At 48.4% G+C, this 23,477-nt stretch overlaps 1 protein-coding gene across 1 annotated transcript in view; it reads right to left on the minus strand.

Annotated features, from left to right (window-relative positions):
- IGFBP2 (insulin like growth factor binding protein 2) overlaps window positions 1-20,636 on the minus strand; it is a 58,755-nt gene extending 38,119 nt beyond the window's left edge. Inside the window, exon 1 of the mRNA XM_017825375.1 lies at window positions 20,237-20,636. Within this exon, the coding sequence (XP_017680864.1) occupies window positions 20,237-20,636 (400 nt within the window). The remainder of the gene's footprint in view (window positions 1-20,236) is intronic.
- Between the last annotated feature and the right edge of the window lie 2,841 nt (window positions 20,637-23,477).

Consider the following 23,477-nt stretch of genomic DNA (forward strand, 5'->3'; position numbering starts at 1 on the left):
CACAGGGGTCACAAACAACTTTAAACAGACATGATCCACTCAAAGTTGAAGAGCATTTTACACTTCAAACCCTAGCATACAGCATGGAGTCATTCAGTTGGCCATTCCATATCCCACTCCTACTAAGGGTGATGCTGAGCTTCTTAGGACAGTTTTGCATCAGCACAAGGTCTTGGATCAGAGACCTCAGACTTCAGCTGATGTTCCTCTTTTCCCTTGCTGTATCATGAGTGCTCTGCTCCTGCTCTCCTTGTCCTCACAAGCAGGAAGTCGCAGTCTGACCACGCTCAGGGAGCAGCTATACTTGATGTCAACCACAGAGCCATCAGCCTTGGGGCGAGCACAGCCGTTCTGCCATGGTGCAATGAGATCGTCCCAAATCCAGCCACATCAATGCACAGGGACATTTCAGTGCACACAGGGGGTACTGTGTGTCTATCTGGGCACGTGAACTCGTAATTTCACATCAGACACTCTGAAGACAGGAGCACAGATACAAAAGCACAAAACCCACACACCACGACTGTGTAACAAAGAAAGTTCCCTAATCCTTCTCAGATACAATTTGGGTCAAATCCAGCTGCAGGCAAGGATGATGGGGAAAGGCTCCCACTGACCTTCTGGGAGTTGCATATGATCTTCATGTAGATGCACTCACACAGGGCACAGCCAGTTAAGCACAAGGCTGGCGCTCTTCAGTGAATTTGCAAGCTTGGCTAGTGAAGCCAAAGGGTTTCCAATTTCAATAAAGCAAACCACTCCCAGTTTTTTCACCCTTGCTCTGTCGAGTCTTAAAGACACACACAAAAAAAAACAAAACCCCCAAACAAAATAAAACAAACAAAAAACCAAAACCAACCACACACACACAAAAAAAAGCCAACCAAAAAAAACAGACCAAAACAGAAAAAAACAGGAACAAAACCACAGATGCACACAAAAAAACCTCCTAAAATAGGAAAAATTATGGAATACAAAGGACTAATACAACCATCACTCATATGGATGACAATATCCATAGCATTTGCCTATTTGCCTTTGTTTTTCTTGCTCATTAAGTATCTTAGATTCCTACTGTTGACAGTAAGAATTGCAAGTCCTAAAATCTACAGGATGACAAGTATCCAGCTAGGGTTAGCGCACATGGCTGCACTGACTGAGCTGTTCAAATTTTATGATTATTCCAGTGGTACAATTTTGTCAGAGACACTACAGTTTCAATTTACAAAACATCAGAAATTAACTGTGAGCTGCAGCATATAGAGAATACCTAACTGTCAAAACAAGACAAAAAACCCCAAAAGCATTTTCACCAGTAAGATCTTTTCAGTACTTAAAAAAAAAAACACCCCACAAAAACAAATAAACAAAGAAAAACAAAAAACCCCGAAGTTTTCCATAATTTTTCTGACCCTAAATTAGATGACTTCTTGTTGTGGCTCATGATCAAAAACAGCAGTAACATATTTTCAATCTTTTTTTCCATTTTGGTCTGAAACCTATGAATTGTAGCAAGGACTTTTAATAAAAGGAGAACCTGTATAAATTGAGATACAATGCAACAAAATGCTTAGCTGTATTACAGAGCTGAGCTCTGCTCTGTAAAATGGTGTTTCAGCAAGAAAAATAAAAGATAATAAGACATTTATTCTGACTACTGGAAAATACAGATGTTAGTCCTAGATCATATCCTGTTCAAAACAAAAGCTATGGGAGGGGAAAAATTTTTTTAAAGTATTGGAGTCACTACAGCTTTTTCACAGAGACAGAGAGAAGCAACTTGAATATAAATAAGTGTCCAAAATAGGTCAGCACTCTTTTCTTGGCCACTGAAGTCTGATACTTTTCACTTGAGGTTATCCTGGACATTGGTGGCACACACACTGCAGAGACAGAGGCAGCTCTGAGCTCGGTGTGAGTCCCAGGGCCCAAGCACAGCCCTGCAGTGACAGGCTTGGGCTCACACACCTAGCACCACCAGGCCTGCTCCTGGCAATGGCCACACACTTTGTGGCAGTACCTGCACGGGTTTGCTATCCAACCTCACTCCCGTTCTAGGAGTGTTTTGAAATTCTGTGTGTGTACAGATAGTTCTCAGCTTATCAAACAAGAGACAGGAGGTTTTCCGCAGCCCCTACATGAAGACCCACCAGCTCCATGCATTCAGCCCCCAAGCATCCCAGCCACAGCCTGGCAGGAAGCAACTCTCTGGGCCAAGGCAGGACTTGGCCCTTCACAACCCAGCTCTTGGTGGGTGGGCAAAGCCATTGTCTTCCCACCAAAGGTTAGAGTCCCTTAAACCAGAGGAGAGAGCAGTTTTAGACCCAAAAATCAGGCCATGAGGTGCAGAGTATGTACCTCAGCTGCTCTGCCACTACTTCCATGGGGGAGGCTGGTAGGAGCATCAGGCTGCAGGAGAGCCACAGGTTTTCTCTCTGTCTCTTTTTTTTTTTTAAAGGAAAAAAGTGAACAAGTTATTTCTCCAGCACCCAGAGGCAAGCCTGCCACTCCAGCCTCGGCAGCATTCCTGCCTAGCTCGGCTTGTTTACCACCAATAAAAAGCCCATTAGTTGCACAATGTGCCTGTTAAAAATAACTCAAAAAAAATCATCACTGGCAAATTAGTAAGACATCAGAACACGCAGACACCTCAGCATGGTGTTATGGAAACCACAGAGGAGTCAGACTTCCCTCAGGAGTTTTTCCCATGGAAGCAGAGTCCAAAGATTTCTCTCCCTTTGAGTGGACCCCTCTAACTTGAAGGGCTCAGGACCAAAATGTAGCAGTCACCCAGTCAACCAATGCAGGGTTTTTGATCAAGTGACTTCCAGAGAAACTAAATTCACCAGGGTCAAATGCTATGGGTTTGGGTTAATGAGAGCACAAGGTCTGCCTCACACAGGGGCAGCCAGAGGAGGAGACTGTCATGCCCTGAGGCATCCCCAAAACTTTATACCCCTGCCCAGGGTCTGATACAGCAGCAGCAACAGGTGCTGACTCAGCACACCCCGGTCCCTGGCCATCAAGGACCCTGCTTTAAAAGCATCACTGGTGTAAAACCAAAAGGAGGCATGGGGTGCCCTGCTTTAGGGACTGGTCACTCATCACCAGTCTCCCGTGGGCACTGCTGGCACAAAGAGAAAGAACTACATCTCCAGTACGTATTTTAACATAACTGCTGAACAAAAAATAACCAGCTCCCAGCCCATCCCTCACCATTTAGTGTCCCAAACACAAAGTCTGTCCTTGCTACCTGCCATGCACAACATTGCTCTCCAGCTAAGAAGCCTACAGCAGCACAGCTCAGACCTTGCAGACAGGGCTTATTATGCCTTTTCTGACCAGTGCCTCCAAATCTGTGCAATTCAGGGGTCACTCCAAGGCTAACCCCAGGGTTCACACAGGCAGTACAAAGAGTGGAGGCCCTGCCTGGCTTCCCACATGCCTCCTCAAGCACCCAGAACACCCAACACAAGGGGGAAGGTAGAGTAAGGACAGGAAGGCACTGCCCTGTGGGTTGCAAGCAGAAGAACTGAGGGTTTTTACAATACTGTCCCTCTCTGCAAACTCCTCTAAATGCTGAGCAATCCCAGGAGCTGCTCTAAACTCAAGAGCAATATTGCTTTTCCTCTCTTATCTGGTCAACTTACATGGAGACTGCCCCAAATCCCCAGCATCACCACCGTCACCAGCACTGACTATTTAGGGAAAACCTGAAGATACTACTTTGGATTTTGCAGTTGTGAAAAAGGATAAGGATTCCCTTCTGCTGACAAGAGGATAAGAGGGGATTTCAAAAACACTTGCAAATATCCAAAGTGATGAATTACCTTTTCACAAGAGAACACTTTCTCTTCCCATGCCCACACTGGAGAGAAAATGTATTTTTCAGATAATGCACTCAATCCTCCAGATTTGTGTGAATGAAAACAGGGTCACAAGCAGGTGAGCAAGCACTGAGCTAAAGCCTGGATGAAAATAGAATCTCTGAATATAAGAAGCAAAAACATCCATCAGCACAGAGGTTCCATAGTACCTGCGTTACTTCTGTGACTAAGAATTCTCCTACAGAGCCCTGAACACTGAAAATTCCCAGGAAAGATCTAAATGCCACATCAGAAACACTCACCATCTCCAGACTGGAGGACAACAGCTGGAAAAGCCACACTGACTTACATCCAGGGGAAGAAGAGCTCCTCTCAACTCAGGAAGGAGAAACGAACAGACAAACCCACTCTCACCTAACACATTAATTCAGGCGGGACTTGATGAAGACAATAGAGGAATAAGAACTACAACGAAATTAGTAGCCAGTGTTTTAGGTGGGATGATGAAGATGCTCAGTGATCAACTGTGATCACCTTCAGCTGGAAATGGATGAGAACCACTCCCGTCACAGGGTCTGTGTTTCTGAAACCTGCATTATGATTTTAAAGCTATGCTCAGGAAAAGTTTTCCCACTGCCAACAAGCCCCTTGACAATGACTAAACAAGTAACAGCAGCAAGGTTATTCTAAGAAAGAGCTTAACCTATTAAGCAGATACATTTTTTAACAAACAGCAAAGGAAGGTGCTTAAAATCAGACGCAAACCATGATGGCCAGTGACCCACTCCATGCTCATCCCTGCTACTGCATCCAAAACAATTTTGGAGGAGAGGGCAGGAGAGGTGACTCCACTCCAGCAGATTTCACACCAGATAAGAGTATGGCATTGTCTGTGCCCTGCTGCTGCCAGGCAGCGTGCCAGCACAAACAGCGTGCAGGTGCTCCAGCTGCTTTGACAGCATCACAGCCGTATCCTCGGGATGGATCCAGACTGTGATCTGCCAGCCAAGCCACACGCACATCCCTGGTGTCGATGGCCATGGAAACCGAGCTTCACTTTGACTCTGCTAGGCTGGTTTTGGGTGCAGGGCCGGCACAAGGAGGTATGTGGGGGTGCAAGCCCCAGGAGCCTGCAATAAAGGAGATTTGTGTGGCTGGCAAGTGTGAGGTCTCCTGGGAACAGCCCTTTTACTGGGCTCCAGATGCTGTGGAGTGATTGCTTATATGAAGGCGGGGGAGGCCTCTTTACTGTTTCTCATTTCCTCTTTTTTTGCTCCCCCCCCCCATTTCCTGGTTTTGTTCAGAAGCACAAGAGAGTCATTCATCATTTTTCTTCCAGCACAAGGAGTGCTCTCACCTCCCCCTCACCCCTAAATCCCTCCCCACCAGGAAAGGGCAAGCGTTCTCCAGCCAAAAAGGCTCGCAGCAGGGAAGGCAAAGCTCCCCAGCTTCTGCAAGCAGCTCCAGCACAAAGGGCCACATTCTCAACTGGGTTCAGTGGGTGCCAGCCCCCAAAGGATGAAGGCCAGAACTCAACGGCAGCAGAAATGCTAAGTCAGAAAACGGATATCAGCAGAGGAGGAGAGCGATTTGCACCTGTCTGAATTAAGAGAAATGCAAAGCAGAGAGGAATTTGCATGCTGAGGAGAAAGACAGCACTCCAGGTAACCAGAGAAAAAAAGGTAAAGGTCCACATGTCTCAGCCTGCATGCCATGATGGTCACTCAATTCACCAAAATCTGGGAAAACTTTCCTGCGGACTTCACCCCACATCCACTGGAAACTGGATGGGCGCTGGTCCAAGTGCAGTTCAGGCACTGGATTTGCATCACACTACGTGACAGCAAGCACCAGCCCCAGGTTTGGGATGGGCTGAAAGCCCTGATCAGCTTGCAGGAGGGAAGAAAGGGGGTGGCTACAGATGCAGACATTTAACCCATCCAGAAGGCCAAAAACACCCCCAGAAAACTTCATTACAGAGCTTTGCTCCAAAGTCCACTTGAGTTCACAGTCACATTGCTCTCTCCACAGCTTCTTGATGGCCTCTCCTTGCCCCACCTTGGAGGGAGAGTGCCAGGACGAAAACACCTCAGTACAGCTGCAACAGAGAAGGCAATCTCTCTGCAAATTCCCTTGAGAAAGAGACCAAGTAGGAAAGTAGGAAAACTCCAAAGTCTTGCACGTTTTTATAAAGCAACGGTGCGTTTTCATGAAAAGCAGGACAGTGCAAACACCTGGGGTCTGTTTGGGGCCATTTGGGTTGGCTGATGACCTGGAAAAAAAGGAACTAAAACTGGACATATAGAAAACATTCCAGGTTTTGGTTTTGTTTGGGTTTAATCACAGCAGTAACAGCAACCAAGTCAGAAAGGCTGGCTTATGGTCAAACCTAAGGGTTCTTTTTGGTTCTTTTAGAGGGAAAAGAAATAGAAGATTGCGGTCAGTACTGGGGCCAGTTGGGTGGAGGAGAGCCTGCATGCCAGCAGCTCCACCAAGGAGGTATGTTTATGGTCCAATTTCAGCAAAAACTGAAAGCCACCAAGAGCCTGGCCATTTGGGACTAAAGTCTTCCACACCCACTGAGCCAGAGATCCTGCTCAGCTCCTGCAGTTGCTGCTCGGGAGGTTCATCAAGCCAAGCGGGATTACTGTGCTCCTCCAGGCTCTCCCCCAAACACCATCAGCTGCGTACACCAACTCAAATGTCAGCATTTGGCAGAACCCAAGAGTTACAGTGCAGCAGCCTAGACAGCCTATGTTCATCTGTCAGGCAAAGGAAGAGTTTGGGGTGACTTTTCACACATCCTGGGTCAGTGGGTAAACTGGTGACACATTCTTTCACACTGCTCTTGAGAGTGTGGATGTTCATTCCCTCTGCTTTCTTCAAAGGTGCTCAAGTGGTGAACTTTTTTAGCTGCTGGTCTCCCTAAATATCTTTGCAAGATTGTTCTGAGGTTCCTTTGTGTTCCCATGGAGAAATGCCAGTATTTCAAAGTTACCAGAATAAAACCTTAGATTTGGCTTTTTTTTTTTTTTTTTTTTTTTGTGGTTTGGCAGCCAAACCAAAATTATCGGTCCCAAGCAGGAACCAACATGTGCACTCCATCATACTCCAAACCCAGAGTGTGTCACCTCCACAGCTCTCAGACATGCTCATGCAGAGCTCTGCCCTAACCCTCCCACCCCAGCAGGATATACCCTGACGGCTCGTCTCTCTGGATCAATGGCAAGTTTCAGCAGGTCTTCACTGAGCCAGACAGGTCAAAATGATCCTTCTAGCACCCTGCTAAAAATATGCAAAGTAAATATGAGAGCAGGCAAGGGGAGAGAAGGTGAGGCTGGCAGAAATGCAGCAAGAGAATACAAGAAGAAAGAGAATGCAGAACTTTATAGCAGGAAAATAATAAACTTGTTGACCAAAAAAAAAAGCAATGGGAAAAATGTACAGGGCTCTAGGGAAAAAACAGCAGCAAAGGAAGAAGACAAGAGGGACTGGGATGAATATGCCAGTCTGAATGCACATGATCAGCAAGGGTATAACGATGCATATTTTCTTCTCAACACTAAGGAGATACCAGAGGGCCCACAAAAGCCTTTGCAAGTTAAGACCAAGCTCTTGACTTCTCCCAGGTGCAGCAGCTGCTGGATCATTCCTTACCCATCAGGCTCTCATCCTAAAAAACCCCAGACTTCTTCTATTGCAAAGAGTATTTTTAAAAAATAAAAAAATCCCGGGGAATTTTGCACTGGAGCCTTTTTAGTATTTTCCCCACCCTGGCATCTTTAAACTAGGCAACACATAGCATCTTTTTTTTTTTTTTAGTGCTCATCAGTGGAGGAAATAGCAAGCTATTCAATCTAAGAAACTCTCCTAAGACACAGTCCCATTACTGAGTATTCCAGGACCAAAAGATAAGCATGCCCAAGAACAACACACCCAGAGAACCTGCCTCAGTTTCCCAGACTTCCAGGTGGAGCTTTTACAGTGCAGCAGAGGCCAAACAGCCAGTCTGTGCCTGGGGGCAGCAGAACCACAGTGGGGGGGAGGGATGGGATTAATTACATGAATAACAAAAAGCCGGATGCCAGCCCCCACCCCACACAGCTCAGCGGGAATGAAGAAGGGAAGCGAGCAGCTCAAAACCCAGAGGAGCTCCCAAATGAGGCCAGGCTTACCCTATTCCAGCTACAAACCTGCATCTTGGCCTTCACAAGGGCCAGGAAAAGCCCTGCGCATTTTCTTTAGAAAGGAGCACAACAGTGAAAAGCCCCCAGTTGGAGAGTTTTCCTTTCAGCCTGACCTGGACCGTCCTGTGCATCCGCCACGGGGGCACGGCCACCGGGAGCCAGCTCGCCCGCTCGGGGAAGAGAAAGGGAAGTTAATTTTCGCAGCCAAAAGAAAATAGGGAGTTCTTTTCAGATGGCAGGAGTGTAACCGTGACATTTAGTCACTTACTATTTCTTCTTCCCGAGTACGTCTCTCCACAGGAAAGCCCCTGGACAAAAGTACCTCCAGACAGCATTGTAACACGTTTGCTTAAACTTCGGTGTCTAAACCCACTCCTGCGGTCCCTGCTTTGGCTCCTTGGGAAACTGGGGGGAGACTCTGGGGGGAAACTGGGGAGATTCAGCCTCGTTCACTCTGTGCCTTGGCTACCTTAAATCAGATGCATGTCTCTATCTGGGAAAAGGGCAAACCTGCAACCCAGCTGAAAATAGCAGAGCCCCACTCTATCCACGACACGGCAGCCAGGACAGGATGGCAGAACTGGCCTGCACCAGCAGGGCTCAGGGCATAGGGGAACCGACGCCACTTCTTTGGCTCTGAAATACAGCTATTCACACAGCTATTCACCATCGTCAGGATGGGGAAGTCCCATTTGCTCCACTTTTAGATGCAATGATGGGTGACCCTACCCGATGGCGTCGGAGCTGGCACCTAGCCGAGCTCCCCAGATCCACCACGGGCGCAGTATCTGATCTGCAATCTCCTAATCCCTGCCAGGCTTTGACTACATGCCCTCCAGGCACCATGCATGCTTCCACAGCTGGAGAAAGGAGAGCAGCCCAGCTGAAGGCTACTCCAGTACAAGGCAGGTTGTGCACCTCGCACAAGCAAGCGCCAGGTACTGGAGGCAGACATTCCGCAGACACCGCTCAGAGTGCGACTTCAGGGATTTCCAAAGCTCAGCCAGTCTGCCCCTGCTCACAGAGGTTACCTTCGTCACTCTGTGACTGCACTAACCTGCAGTCTTGCATTGCAGGCTCTTTCTGCCACATAGCCTGAAGTCCCACCCATCCACAGCTCTTTCTTGGGCAAAATTTTGGTAACTTCCCCCATTTAAAAGGTTTTATAAATTCAGTGAAAGTCCACTGCTTCAACGGAAGAGTTGCAATAGCCTAACGCAGCCTGTACAAAGATTCTCAGAATGTGGTTTGTATGGCAGTGGGCAGCCCACAGTGGGGTGTAAATGTTCCCACAGGAGCATTCACACACTCAACACTAAGCTTGATGTCAGTCTTTAACATGGCTGATGATGACAGGAGATAAACAAGATGCATAATTTAACTGCCAAAAATGCCATGTCATCACAGGATGCCATGGAAGGAATGTGCATTCCGAACATAGGCAGGGAAAAGCAAAAGAGAAGAACTGGGAAAAAAAAAAAACCCTACAACAAACCACAGACTCAGTTAAATGTTTATGGGGGCCACTGTATTTCAGTTTTTGAGGTCAGCTGAAACAGTTTAGTTCTGCTAGGACATATCAGCTCCAGGGGACACAATACTTCCAACAACGACAACCTGGAGGCTGAGCTCTCCTAGCATGTAACTCAAGATAAAACCACATCTGGGCAGGGCTGTGCTTCCACTGGGCACAACCGAAGTGATGGGACCTCCCTTCTCACCACGGCTCTTGCTCCAGGACACACAAGGTGGCAGGAAATCAGAACAGGTAGCTGACTGGATTTGTAGAAGCAACCCCAAATTGGTCTTGTGCATGGAGTTCTTCCTATCCCAAAGCCTCAAGACACAGCAGTGATGTACACAGGCAATGATTTGCTTGCTTTCCCCAGCACTTGAAGCCCCACTGCTGGAATTCAGCTCTCCCAACACAGAAGCAGCAGCCGGCAGACCAGGCTGTGCTTTGGAAATCCCTTAAATCATGGGCTGAGTGGTATCGGCAGCATTATGGGTTTCCATAGCACTGTTCCCACCTCACAAGGCTCATTCCACACTCTTTTCAAAATTCCCAATTTGTGCACTGCTGGCTACCACCTAAGGCAGGATTACGGGTGTCATGGACCTTTGGCCAGGTTGGTCTACTGCCCAGTCATATCTCCACTGCCCAAGCATTTTCAGCGTGTTCTGAATTTGCAAAGGTCAGTTTCAGCATGTGCAGGAGCAACTTAATGGCCAGGAGTTAACATAACAAATCCTTGAAACCAGCCTGATAAAAAGAATAAACAGAAAAATGGAGGACAGCAGCAACTGAAATCCATAACAAACATTACTAGAAAGACCAAAGCTTTCCAGCCATCTGAGATTAGAAGAATCTATGTCTGCATTTTCATTTCTTACTCTTTTTACAGGGCACATTTTGTTAATGCTGAAAACTGTGTTTCGGCCCTTTGTCAGCTGAGCTGGCCTTAGTCCCTGCAAGATGAGGGTCACAATTCTCAACAGAGCTGAGCACCAACCAAGCCACTCTGTGTGATGGGACCTGCAGGAACTTCACCTCCTCACTGGTCAGCTTTCTCAGGTTGAACTCACTTAACCCAAAACAAGGGGGGAAAAAAAGTCAAGCCTGGTTCACAAAGGTGGGGCTGAGCAGAAAGGAGGGGTTAGACTCAAAAAGAGAATCCCTGTGCAAACACAAGTATCTGAATCAATATGCATAAAGCAAACACTGGAACTACCAGCAAGCAGTGTGCATTTTGCACACCTGCCCCTTATCAGCAGGCAAACCTCAAGACAACATCAGCACTTCTAAAAAGGGATTAAAATAAAAGCCCACTGAGTCCATGGACAACCTTTGTTTAAAAGCCATCTGAGAGGTGGTAAGTTTCTGCAGGCTGACTCCCCACAAACGTAAGCAAGGGAAAGTTATCAGCTCTGGGCTTCCAAAATATTTACTCAATCTAACATTACTCTGAGTACACTCAATCAAACCTTTCCAAAGTCCTATGCTGTCATTTTTATGGCATACCCTTGACCAAAATTCAAGTGCAGAGCACTTTTTCCCAAGGGTATTTCCAAGCACTTCACTACCATAAAAGCAAATGTCCCTGCAAGGTAAGAAACCCATTCTAATGGGTAGAGGAGACTAAAGGTCTCCGCTGTGCAACATCCAGGGGTCAGATTTGAACACTGCATCAAACTGAAACTGTGGGAATAATTAAGAAGCCTAGATGAACAGCTGAGATGAGCAGGGAACAACAAGCTGAGAGAGGACTCCCTCATGGGGCAGGCTGGGGTGCTTAAGTGGCTGCAATTGATCTAAAACTTGAGTTTAGATCTCATCTAGCCAAAAGCCACAGCTTGGGAAGCATGTCTGGTGGAGGATGTCAGTATACTCTGTGTGTTTCCTCACAAAGGCTTTAGTACTATTTTCATTTCTTCATGTAATGAGTTCAGTGTTTCAGACAGCCCTGGAGGAGCAGGAAGGACAAGTCCCATAATAAAACTAATTAATTCATGTGGAATTTCTAGCCATTATTGTGAAAGTGGACAAATTCCTCACTTCTGAAAAGCTGCCAAATGTGGCAATTAATCTGGCTGTGGTCACAAGCAGGATTCCTGTGGCCTCCTGCAACACCCAACCGGCCCCCAGGACAGAGGCTGCAGAAACCATAGTGGATGTTATTATTTCCTCACACCAACTCCCACAGCCCAAGTTTTACTAGACAAGATAGTTACCTCAGAGGGCTCCATGCCAAATTCCTCCCAGTGCCCCTAGACCAAGAATCAACCAAAATCCCTCAATAATGCACAAGAATTAATGGAATCTGTCTCACTCCCTGCAAGCTGAGGGTGACAGGGTCTGTGGGGTCTGGCAAGGAAAAAAAGCAGAGAATAAACTTATTTTAGTTACTAAAATCAACAACAAAATGACTCAGAATTCCCACAGGGAGATGACCTGTTGTGCCAGAAGGCACCATTTTGCCATAGTCTCACTTTTTTCTCCCAATTCTGAAGTGCTCTTTAAATTCAGTGATGGATTGGTGGGCCAGCCTCTAAATAGTATCTCTATTGTTGACCCAGCATCCAGTCCCAGGAATGGCAATATTCCCTGAACACCGCCAGAAACACAGATCTTCTGCCCCAAATGCTCTCTATAATGGACTATCTATAACAACCTGGATTTCTAACAAGCATGGCACAAGCCATGGAAGCAGTCCCGTTCACTGTGGCCAAAGGAAGAGGTACCCAACAATGGCCAACCATTGCTCTTTCCCTCCTCATCCCAGCAAGCACTGCTGAGAGATGGATGTCAGCTACCCACCCTTTTCTAGTTAGAAAACAGCAAGAAGAAAACATGGAAAGGTTTCAGACAATCTCCTCACCAAGCCAAGAGAAATTCATTAGCTTGGACTGTGTCTTCTACAACTAGTCAGAAGAGCTAAGAAGGGATTGCTCTGGCTGAAGTCTGAAAAGGAATATCTTATGGGGAAATCTTGCTGTAGTTTCAATCAAAAATACTGGGTGAAGCTTCATGAATTTCCATGACATTATAGGACTACAAGACTCTCCCATAGATGTTGTCATGCAAGTGACTGCAATGCACTGTGTGTCACTGTTGTAGGCATCCCGCATCACCTAGTTACAAGGACAAGCTGCAAGGAGGCACAAAAACTCCTCTCTAAAATATTCTCCAGTCAGTAAGGTGTTGAAAATGTTATTAATTTCAAGGGCAGAGCATTAGAAATCCCCTCATCCTACCTGAGCTGATTTATCTGCAGAAAATTGTAAGAAAAAGCAGGGATTTCAACACAGCGCAATTCCCACCAGTGCTTTGTGTCACTCTCAATTACAGTCCAGAATGAAATACCAAGAAATCGTTCCTCACAGCCGGCAGAATTAATGGGATCTTTGACTACAGAGAGCACCAGGCAGTGAACTTGTTCCCTTACCAGCCAAGAGGCACAGTGCAGCTTTCTTCAGAATAAAAGCTGCAATGTCAAAGAATAGTTTAAGGCTTATAAGTGACCTGATGTTTCCCAGTATTTCAGTCCATAAGAAAGGTACATGATTAAACAATTTATTTCTACCATAAGCTGATGTAGCAGGAGACTTTATCTTCCCACTGGTATGACGGTTAATGACATGTGGAGAAAAACACTGAGCAGAAATCAATCAATAATGCAGTTACAAAAAGTTGTCAAATGCTGGGCTGCAGCAAAGCTCCAATAACTGAGCACTAACCCCTATCTCTTAAGCCTTTGCCTAGGATAGCCACTGCATCATGTGTTCTGGTAATTAGGTGTCAACTTGCCATTTAATGAGGTCACGCTTGGCCAGTTTGTGAATGAGAAACACCCCCCATCTTGCTGGCAGTGACTTCTGCAAGTAGGCAAAGATGTTTCAGTCAGACTCAGTCTGCTGAAGGTAGTTTGTGGAAATAATAATACTACATTTGCAATCTGATAAATTGGCAGAAAACTCATCCTTCCAGAAAAGCGAAGACTTGGTTGGGTTAACTCCCTGTCATGGCTCAGCTGGGTTCCAAACAAAATCCAAGACCTGTACAACAGAGCATGAGGATGTGTACCAGGACAGGGAGGGAGTGGGGCATGACTGCCATGACATCAGCTCAGCAACCAAGAATAATCTACACAGTATGTCAAGACCACCAGCAAGGATTTTTCCTTTTCTCACGAGTCCACACCAGGACCATGCACCATGGTTAGCCTCCAAATCCCACAGCATTTGAGGCACATGAGGCACCACGTTGGTGCACTGGTGCACATGTGTAACACAGGTCCCTCCCACGGGAAGACGTGGGGGACTAACGCTGGAAAACCTGCCCCTTTTGGCAGATGGAAACAGCGAGGACAAGCTGGAAAGCCAAGCCCACTGTGTTCAATGTCTATTCCTAAAGGACACCCTCATATGGGCAGGGATTCAAGCAGCACCTCCCCAAGGGACAGCTGGGATGAAGACAGGTGGAAGCGATGATAGTGGGAGCATATGCAATGGCAATGGCTTTGCATCTCTCTAACAGAAGGGGCCTGCTAAGCAGTCACAGGATCACAGCAACATATTTCACCCTGATTCAGTGAAAGAAAACAGGAATATGTATCCCTGGACACTCAGTACAACCCCCAGTTCAGCCCTGCTTCTGGAACAGAAATGCTTTACAAAGTATCTTTACGTTCTACCTTGGCCTTCCTCTTACTCTGTCTGCCTAAAGCAAACGATCCTCCCTGAAAGAATCGCAGTCCCAGCAGGGAAGGCAGATTTGACCATGCTCAGAAAGCTGGAATTGTCCAATTCAAGTAGAAATGCAAAAAATCCACCAGGGAAACTATTCCTCCTCCTAGCTCCTTAGAGAAGAACATGTGACCAGGAAAAGCAGGTACTGGAGTGCTGCTGGCTGCTGGGATGAAACCCTGCCTTCACAAATACAGTTGTGTTTGTGGGTAACAGCGACAGCTGCCCATCGGGCAGATAAATTAGGCCCAGCTGATACTGCAGCCAGGTCTAATACAGAGCCATACACAAAGACACCTCTCACATTCCAGTTTTCACTGTTTTGCCTTCTGAATTGTTTATCTCGGCTCAATTCCTGGATGTGGATAAAACAAACGACATGGACTTTCTCACAGACAGGGCTTCTTGCTGTTCCCTTGACAAATACCATACTCAGTGAGTATGAGCCTGAAATCCAGAGGAAAGGAAACAACTGCAAAGGGCAAGAAGGAAACAGATCATTTGCCAAGGGACAGCACGAAAACACATTTCTGCTTTGGGTCAGAGCCTTGAAATCTTCCCAGGCTTCCCTCTCCCTCCAAAACACCATTTTCACACCAGCATCACTCCCACCATGGCAAACACCAGTGGGACTGAGGCAGAGGGTAGCATTATTTTCAAGAAGCTGCTTCACAAAGGTGTTATTTATTGTCTTAAAAGATGATAGGGCCCAACCAGATTAGCTCTTGACCAGACACAGCTACCACAAAGGAGTGTGGAGACCTGGTCCACCTACTGGTAAAGCCCCAGAGACAGCAAGGACAGATGAGCTGTGTGGTTTTCTCATTCACTTATCATCCTCACAGCTGTTACTAATTGCATTTCACTTTTAATAATTTCTTCCAAGGCAAGGAGCTCTGCAGGCATTCAGCTTATCCTGGGCAGAGACACTATAGTGGCTATGGACATATTAACAAACTGCTGTGGATTTGGTTCTTGCAGTTGGCTTCTCTGGTGTCTGGTAATACCCACGCTTGCATAAGCCAGACTGAACACCTGGCTGCTGCACTTGTAACTAAACTCCCTCTTACTCCTGTGCTTCTGTCTCAAAAGGCATCTAGCATAGGATGAGGGGGATGGACAATCCCAGTCTGGCTCTCCTCTACCCCTGGCCCACCTTTTAGCAACACAGTGCCTTCAGGCCCATCCACTGCTGCGCTGGATCCACCAACTTGATTGACAGGGTCAGAAGTTGTGGGGGCAGAAGGACAGATACACACATGCACATGCAGATCATGACGGAGGCTTCATTTCTTTATTAAATCAGGAGAAAAGCAGAAGTCTTCCTGGCAATTCAGTGGGCATGAAAAATGCATTCATAGCATTACTGGCATGGTTTTCAAGTTGCTGTTAAAATTCCACTTACATTATGCTACCTTCAACCTCAGAGTCTTCTGTGTTTTGGAGCAATACATTAAACTTGTCTTTTAGCAGCTGCATGCCAAGGGGAAATGAAGGTTTTGACATTTGACCCGTAAGAAAGGATGTGTGGCATTTGGAGCTACCCAAATAAGGATTTTAGTTGGATGCTAAAAGAAGCTGTGCTTTTAACAGTTAGCTATTTTGACACTGTTTTTGTATCATGGGATTTCAAAGTGCAGTCCCTGATCAGGTGAATAAGGCAACCCCAGCCCTCTAAGTTCAAGTTTGCTTGCAGTTACATTCTTTGCACAGCTCTCTTTCCCTTTGGAAAGGTTACTTTTCACTGGCATGGACTAAAAAAAACCACATTTGTTTCAATAAATAAGTGAGATTCCAAAGCAGGACTCAATAGCTAGCCGTGAGTTCTGAGGCAGACCCCACTGAATTAGTACAAGTATCCCAACAACAAAATAAACAGTACTACAAACACAACTGAACTGCACTGTCAAAGGGGAAAAAAATTCCCTGAACTGGTCAGCTTTGAACAGTGGCTCAAAAACTTTTTTTCAGAGTGGAACAAGTTTTATTCCTAGGATCTTTTCTCCATTAGGAGAAGATAGATGTTCTTCAGCTATTCTCATAACTTGGGCAAGAATATTTAGGACATCTGCTGACATCATTAAGATCTGCCCTGCTTCACCCCTTAGCATAAGTTCCCACGTTAGAGCAGCACTTGTCACCCTGCTGGGCACCCTGCTGCACCTTGAGCCGGTTCAAGTCATTGATCTGAAACGTGTTTTCTGGAGCTGGCTTGCTGCAGGACTAGCTTCTGAACCAGCTTATTCTGACAGAAGGTGAGAGCTGAACCCAGCAGAAGGACATGGCCGCTGAGAGCTGGAAAACACCACACAAGCTCCTGATTCCAGTTCATAATGGATAAAACAGAAGGCAGCAGCCCCACTCTTCGGCTGAGACTGGAGAGGCTGAAAGACCTAATGGTACCTAAAATGCCTCTGAAAGCACATGGTGTCTCCAGGACCCATTTGGTCCTAGGTCACCCTAGGCGTGTTTGAATAGAAGATGGCTATAGCGATTGGGACGTTATCTGTCAGGACACAGACTGCTAACACGATGAAAAGACAGCTGTTACGCTGCTCCCTGTGTCCTGAAGGACCTCGGGCACATCATTTAGTTCATCTGCAAAACAGCCTGATAATCTGGCTGAGGTGCTGGAGAATAAACACACTCAAGACTGGCACGATCTCTGCGAGCTTTGCGTGCACAGTAACAGCCCTCTGTCCCCAGGTCAGGCGGTTCCAGTCAGCAGCAGTATGTCAATTTGTTACACGATGACCTGAAACAAACTGTGAAGGAGTGTGGTGCAGGAGCGTATGAGACTATTTGAGAGGCCCTGATCCCAGGAGATGCTGAACCTCTGTCTCTCTCCCACCACTAGTGGGAGTGGATGCACTCGCCTCCCCAGGGGAGGGGGTAGAAGTTCTCAGACTGATTTCCACAGACTGCTGCTATTTTGTTCCAACATTCCCAACATCTCCAAAATACCCAAAGCCTCTTGTGCAATGAACAACATCCCCAGCTTCCTAGCTACATGGTGGTTTATGTTACTTTCCGCCTACAACCATTTCAGGATTGGCTTTACAGACCTAAGTGGAAGACTAAACAATGCTGGAGCCATAGCAGGAGAATTTGCAGAGTTTTATTCCTTGTTTCATTTGGGCAATCCTTCTGCCTCTCATCAGAGACAAAAAAACTTGCCAACCTCTTAATTTAGGAATAGCACGAGCTCTGCATTCCAGTCCTGAATCAGCCAAAGGAGCCTTTTCAAGCTGGAAAGGGGAAAAAGAGTAAATACCTTTAAGCATATTAAAAAAAAAAAAAAAGGCACCACAAAACAAACCACACCAAAAAAACCTCAACACCTGCCTTTTGCAGGCAAAAACCTGCTCTTGGGGCACTCTTGAAAGTGGCTTAACATCAGCATTTGAAAGCAAGTTCCAGTCCCTGCTCTTTTGGGTGCCAGAGTGCTTTCCCTGTCACTGCTTAAAACGAAAAGCAAACTCACAGTCCCACCTATACATTTAGCAAGCACAATGCAGATGGGAGCAACGATGTGAGTCTGAAGAGTATCAAGTGAAACTGGCAGGTTCTGATTTTGTTTTTGTTATGGGTTTGGTTATTTTGGTTTGGTTGGGTTGTTTTTTTTCCTAATGGCTACAACAACCTGTTAAAAGTTTTGTAATCTGAAGAGAGCAAAACCTTTTCTGGATGTCCAAGCTCCTTTGCCAAGACATGCTCAACTGTGAATATTCCAGCTGCATGTTTCACATCACGCTGGTTAGGGATGTGCCAGTATTTTTATTAGTCACCCCCTATGGATATTACAGAGCACTGCATACATTAAAGTGTTCTTAAACTGTGCTGTTTATGTCTGTGTGTATTACACACAGAGATACAGTCAAATAAATCACACCAATTGTAAAGGAATAAAGATAATAAAATCAAGCAAAATACCATGTGAAGTTAATATAATTCTTCAATGAAGTCCATTACAAAAAAAAGGCAGCATTGACTCAGAAAATCACCTCTCAGCCCATCAGTGCAATGCCCTCCACCCCCCCAACTTCTTGTAAAAGCATAAGCCTGGAAGTCAGTGCCAGATTCCTTAAATCGAAATGCCCTTGGCTTCTTCTGGAGAGTGTAAAATTCATTCCCTTGACACTCATATTCCATAGTCAAGGAATATTTCACATCAACGTGTTCTCCGGACTCCTGGTTCTCCACAGCCCTTCACAGCTGGGCAAAGGAGCAGGGACAGGAGTCAGGACCGAAGCAGTCACAGCCTGGGTGCATGAAGCAGCAGGTTGCAACGTGCAAAGTTTTCCCTGATGCTGGTTTGTTTTCACTTGCCTCTCTCCATCTCTCCTCCTTGAGCAGAGCAGTGTGAGCAAGTACCCGAAGTAGTGTGCACAGGTACCCGGCTACATTCCCATCCTCACAGGAAGGGAAGCTAAGAGGTACAGCCCGGTTCAGAGCACTTTTAAATAAAGCCTCAAGAGGGGAGGGAGGGAATTTAAAGTCGTGCTGCTGAACTAGTTATGCAAACAGGGTCAGAGCCTCAGTCATAGCTAGGGGAGCAAAACCAGCAAGGAGGCAGAAGTCAAAGAGGGGCGATTACAAAGGAGAAAGTGCTGGTTTCTATTTCCAGCCTTGATTTGTCAATTTTCAACATCCCACGGAACGGGAAAGAGCTTGCAGCCGATTGCAAGGGAAGTAGGCATTAATACAACCAAGCTCTGCTGTATCGGCAACCCCAGAAGCGCTTCCTCCCACAGCAATCACAGCAACAGGTCAGGAGCCTGTTGGTGTCCCTGTCCCCACGGTTGTGCCCTTGGAAGACGCTTCTCTTCTCCCTGCACCCAGTGCCTGGACCAGGGAGGGCCTGAGGGCACCAGGACCCCCACGGGAGCTGGCAGAGCACACCTCACCTCCAAGGTGGGCTCTGCTGGGAGGGTAGCTATAAGGAACGGGTTTCTCACACAGCAGGGCTCCTGCAGTCCCTCAGCCACCCCCTTCCCACCAGGTAGCACATGGTCCTCCGACTCTGCCTCTTCCCGTATCTTTGGGGCATCCATCACCCTTCAGAGGCATTTTAGTCCTCCACTAAACTCAAATCTGAACATCCACTTTCCTCTGCTCCCCAAAGGACTCCTCTGCCCCTCAGTTGCATCTCCCCAGATTTCACCCTTATCTGTCCCCACGGGGGTTTTTCACTAGAAGACCCCAACCTCCAGCCTGCCCCGCAGAGCAGTCCCTGCATCCCCACTCCGTTACAACTGACCCCTAGGGTTCCTGTCCCCTGACAAGGAAACCTCTCTAACCCCCGGGGTAACTGCACCCCCAAATAGCTCATTTTCCCCACACGCCCAGGAACGCACTCATGCTTCATCCCCCCTCAGCGCCCTTCTCATTCCTGCCCCCTTTGTTCTTCTCTAGACTCTCTCGCTCCTCTCCCGCAGGGATTCCCCTTCCCTGCCCTCGCGTGGGGTCTCTCTTCCCCAGGAGGACCCCCTTTAGGTCACCCTTTAGGATTCCTTTGTCCCCCGGACCTTTCGGCGCCCCGCCGCCCCGGCGCTGCCCCCGGCACTCGGTCCCGAGTGCGCGGTGCCCCGCGCCCCATACCCGGTGCTCGGTGCACTGTCCCCAGTACCCAGTACCCCGTGCACTGTCCCCAGTGCCCGAAGCCCGATGCACGATGCACTGTCCCCAGTGCCCGGTGCACGATGTACTGTCTCCAGTGCCTGGTACTCGGTGCACGATGCACTATCCCCGGTACCCGGTACCCGGAGCCCGGTTCCCGATGCACTGTTCCCAGTGCCCGGAGCCCGGTGCTCGATACACTGTCCCCAGTGCCTGAAGCTCGGAGGGCGGTCCCCACCCAGCCCCAGGTCCCCGGTGGCCGGTGCGCAGTGCCGAGCGCTCTGTGCCCCGTGCCCGGTGCGCTGCTCTGGGCGCGCCGTGCCGGACCCGCGGTGCCCGGGGCCGGGCACTGCTCACCTGCGGGGCGCTCGGCGCTGGCGCCGTACTCGGCCGTGTCGCGGCGGCGGGCGCAGGTGCCCTGTCCCTGCACCAGGGCTTGCAGGGGCAGCTCGGCGCCGGGGTCGGGGTAGCAGCGCAAGCCGGCGGCGCAGCGCGGCGTGTACACGCCGCACGCCTCGGCCTCCAGGCGGGCGCACACCGGGCAGCAGCCGCAGCCCGGCTCCCGCACCAGCTCGGGGCAGGGCGGGCGGGCGGCCGGGGGGCAGGCGGCCAGGCGCTCCGCCGTGCAGGGCGGGCAGCGGAACAGCACCTCGGGCAGCGCCGGCCCCGCCAGCGCCAGCGCCGCCGCCGCCGCCGTCAGCAGCAGCCGGGGCCAGGCGGCCCGCGCCGCGCCGCGACCGACCCCGCCGAGCGCCATGGCGGGACTGACGGGTGGCGGGGCCGGCAGGTGGACGCGCCGCTCGGCCCCCCGGAGGGGCGGCGCGGGGCGGAGAGCAGCGGAACCGGGCGGCACGGCCCGGCACAGCAGGGCACGGCACAGCACGGCTCGGCTCGGCTCGGCTCGGCTCGGCTCGGCTCGACTCGGCTAGGCTCGGCTCGGCTCGGCACGGCTCTGCTCGACTCGGCTCGGCGCGGAGCGGGGCTGAGCGGGGCCGGGCGCGCCGCGGCGCCGCCGGGTCCTAGAGCCGCCCCCGCGCCCGCCCCTCTTCCCCCGCGGGGGTCGGGGCTGCTCCTCCTGGAGGGGAGAGGGGATCAGACCCACAGTGGGCTGGGAGCTGCCGCACAGGAGATTGGGGTTGACCCAAAGAGGAAATGGGGAGTCTGACCAACACGAGGCGAGGGCCTGCGGCAGTGGAGACAAGGTCTCCCCACGGGGGGTGTGGATCTGCCTCGCAATGATGTTGGGGTCTGCCTCGCTGAATACAGTGGGGCCAAGCACAGAGGGAATCAAAAATGCCCCACAGAGACATCGAGTACATGGGGGGATGGAGATCCCACTCCACAAGGGGGCTGGGGTCGTGCCCAGTGCTGGGAGAGGGGGAACTGGGTGATCTCCACATCCCCAGAGAGACATGAGAGGGTAACCAGGGGGTAGGCAAGGTCCCACTCTCACCCCACTGCCCCAGAAGTGCCAAGCCTAGCATGAGCAGCCTCATTTCAGCCCAGGTCCCACCATAGGGATGTGGGCCAAAACCTGGGCTCAGTCCTGACATCCAGTCACCCACCAAACGTTAGGCCTAGGAGCCTGCTCCATGGGAGCAGGACCCTGACGTTGGGTAAGACCCCTTGGAGATCCAGGGCTCCATGTCCATAGGGCTGCCCACAGGGCATTTCACCCACTGATCAAAGCTGCCTGCAGCCGACTCAGCACCTCCCCTGTGGCACTGCCCCATGAGGATGCCCAAAACTGCAGTACAACCAGAGGCACAGAGACAGAGCTCTCCAGGCTTTGGGATTTTGGTGTGGAACACCCATTTCAAACCCTATCACTCCTCTCCCTGCTGCCTGACCATCACAGCTACGCCAAGGATTTTAAGTACAAGGGATATTACATAGAGGTGACTTTTTTCCCTAATTAAAAAATACTAACAACAAAGCCAAGAGAATGTTAATGAAGCTAAAAAATTTGGTTAATCTCTTTGTGGGGTGTATGGTTAAAGTCAGGCACTGAGCTTAGCAGCCTGAGTTCCCTCAGCCACGGGAATGTCAGCTTTGGGGCAATTAAAGTTAAAATTTGCTGCTGTAATTTTTTGTTGTTCTGGTTTTGTTTTTTTTTCAAATTAAGAAAAATGCAAAATGCAGCTGTTGACTCCTCATGCGACACAACTTTCAGCACAGGATTACTCATGGCTTTGGAGTTATACAACAACATGTTTGTTTGTGGCATCCATGAGTGCAGGATGTGATGATGGACTGCAGCATTCAGCATGCTCTGTGAAATCCCTGTGATACATCCTGGGACCGAGTATGCAGTCCCATCCCAGTCTCTGGGTCTTTCCAAACAATAACTCGGGTTTTACAAGAGTTTAATCAAGCATGGTGCTTTTCTCTGGCTGCCCATCATGCTGCAGATACATCGCCATACAGGAGCTACCCACTTGCTTTACTTTTTAAAACACAGTATTGGTTTTCTGCACCTTGCTTAAGCTGGGCACTGATTTTAACCATGCTCAAGAATCCAGTTAGTTTTGGGGTCCCTATGGCAGCAGCACTCATTGCTCCAGGCCAACAAAAATGTTCCCTTGAAATTACAAGCAAATAACAAAGAAGTTTTTATTCCCCTTCGCATTAAAAAATCTATTTTATGTTACAGAACCCAAATTTTAGCCTGAGTGACTCAAGGAAGTCTCCAAGAAGACAAAAATAAATAAATAAATAAATAAATAAATAAATAAATAAATAAATAAATAAATAAATAAGAAAAAGAAATAAAAAAGCTCAGTACAGAATTTGCAATCTCACAGTGGAAAATGGGATGCACAGGCCTGCACACCAGCAGCCCCTCAAAAGCCTCCCTTTAAAACAGACTTGCTAGCGGATGTTCAATAGAAAATGGAGCAAATTGTTTTCAGTGCACACTCACAACTTCTCGGGGATAGCGGGAAGGAGAGTCTCAGTACCTTTTTATGATCTGCTGTTGACTTCACTAATGACTCACATTTGGTTCCAATGAGATATTTTTATATGACTAATGAATCTATATTTGGAGGCGTAAGAGGGTTTGGCTAATTATCTGTTGCAGTCAGTTAAATATTCCAAGTATTTGAAGTAGGTTTTCTTCCAGTGACAAATGTTATGCCCTCACGGTCTGTCTTCTGGTGCTTTAAAAGCAGCCCAGCACTTTGACTCGTACCAAGCTGACATCTGGGTTTCTGCGTGCGTAAGCACAAGAGATGGCCTGAACTTAATTATACAGCAAACCAATCCTGCATTTTTTAGGTGGCCAATAGGTCAGTCCCCAAGGGGCAATTTAAACCCGATTTTTCAACACGCACTTGATGCTTGCAGTGGCCCATTTTGCTGGGGGGCATTTACTGGGGTGCCATTAATAACTCCTGGCAGGGGCAAATTCTTTATAAGCACCATTGTGTAGGCTGCTTGTGCACAAATCATTTTTCCACAGGGAGGGCTCGAAATCTGATGAGAGGAAGGTAGAGAGGAGGGGGAGGGAAGGGGCTCTGTCAGCTCGGCTGCCTGAATTGCAGGAGAACATTAAACATAATGATCCTGTAGGGAAAGAAACCGTACACAGCTCAGA

The sequence above is a fragment of the Lepidothrix coronata genome, unplaced genomic scaffold, assembly GCF_001604755.1.
Source record: "Lepidothrix coronata isolate B3197 unplaced genomic scaffold, Lepidothrix_coronata-1.0 Scaffold118, whole genome shotgun sequence".
Classification (NCBI taxonomy): domain Eukaryota; kingdom Metazoa; phylum Chordata; class Aves; order Passeriformes; family Pipridae; genus Lepidothrix; species Lepidothrix coronata.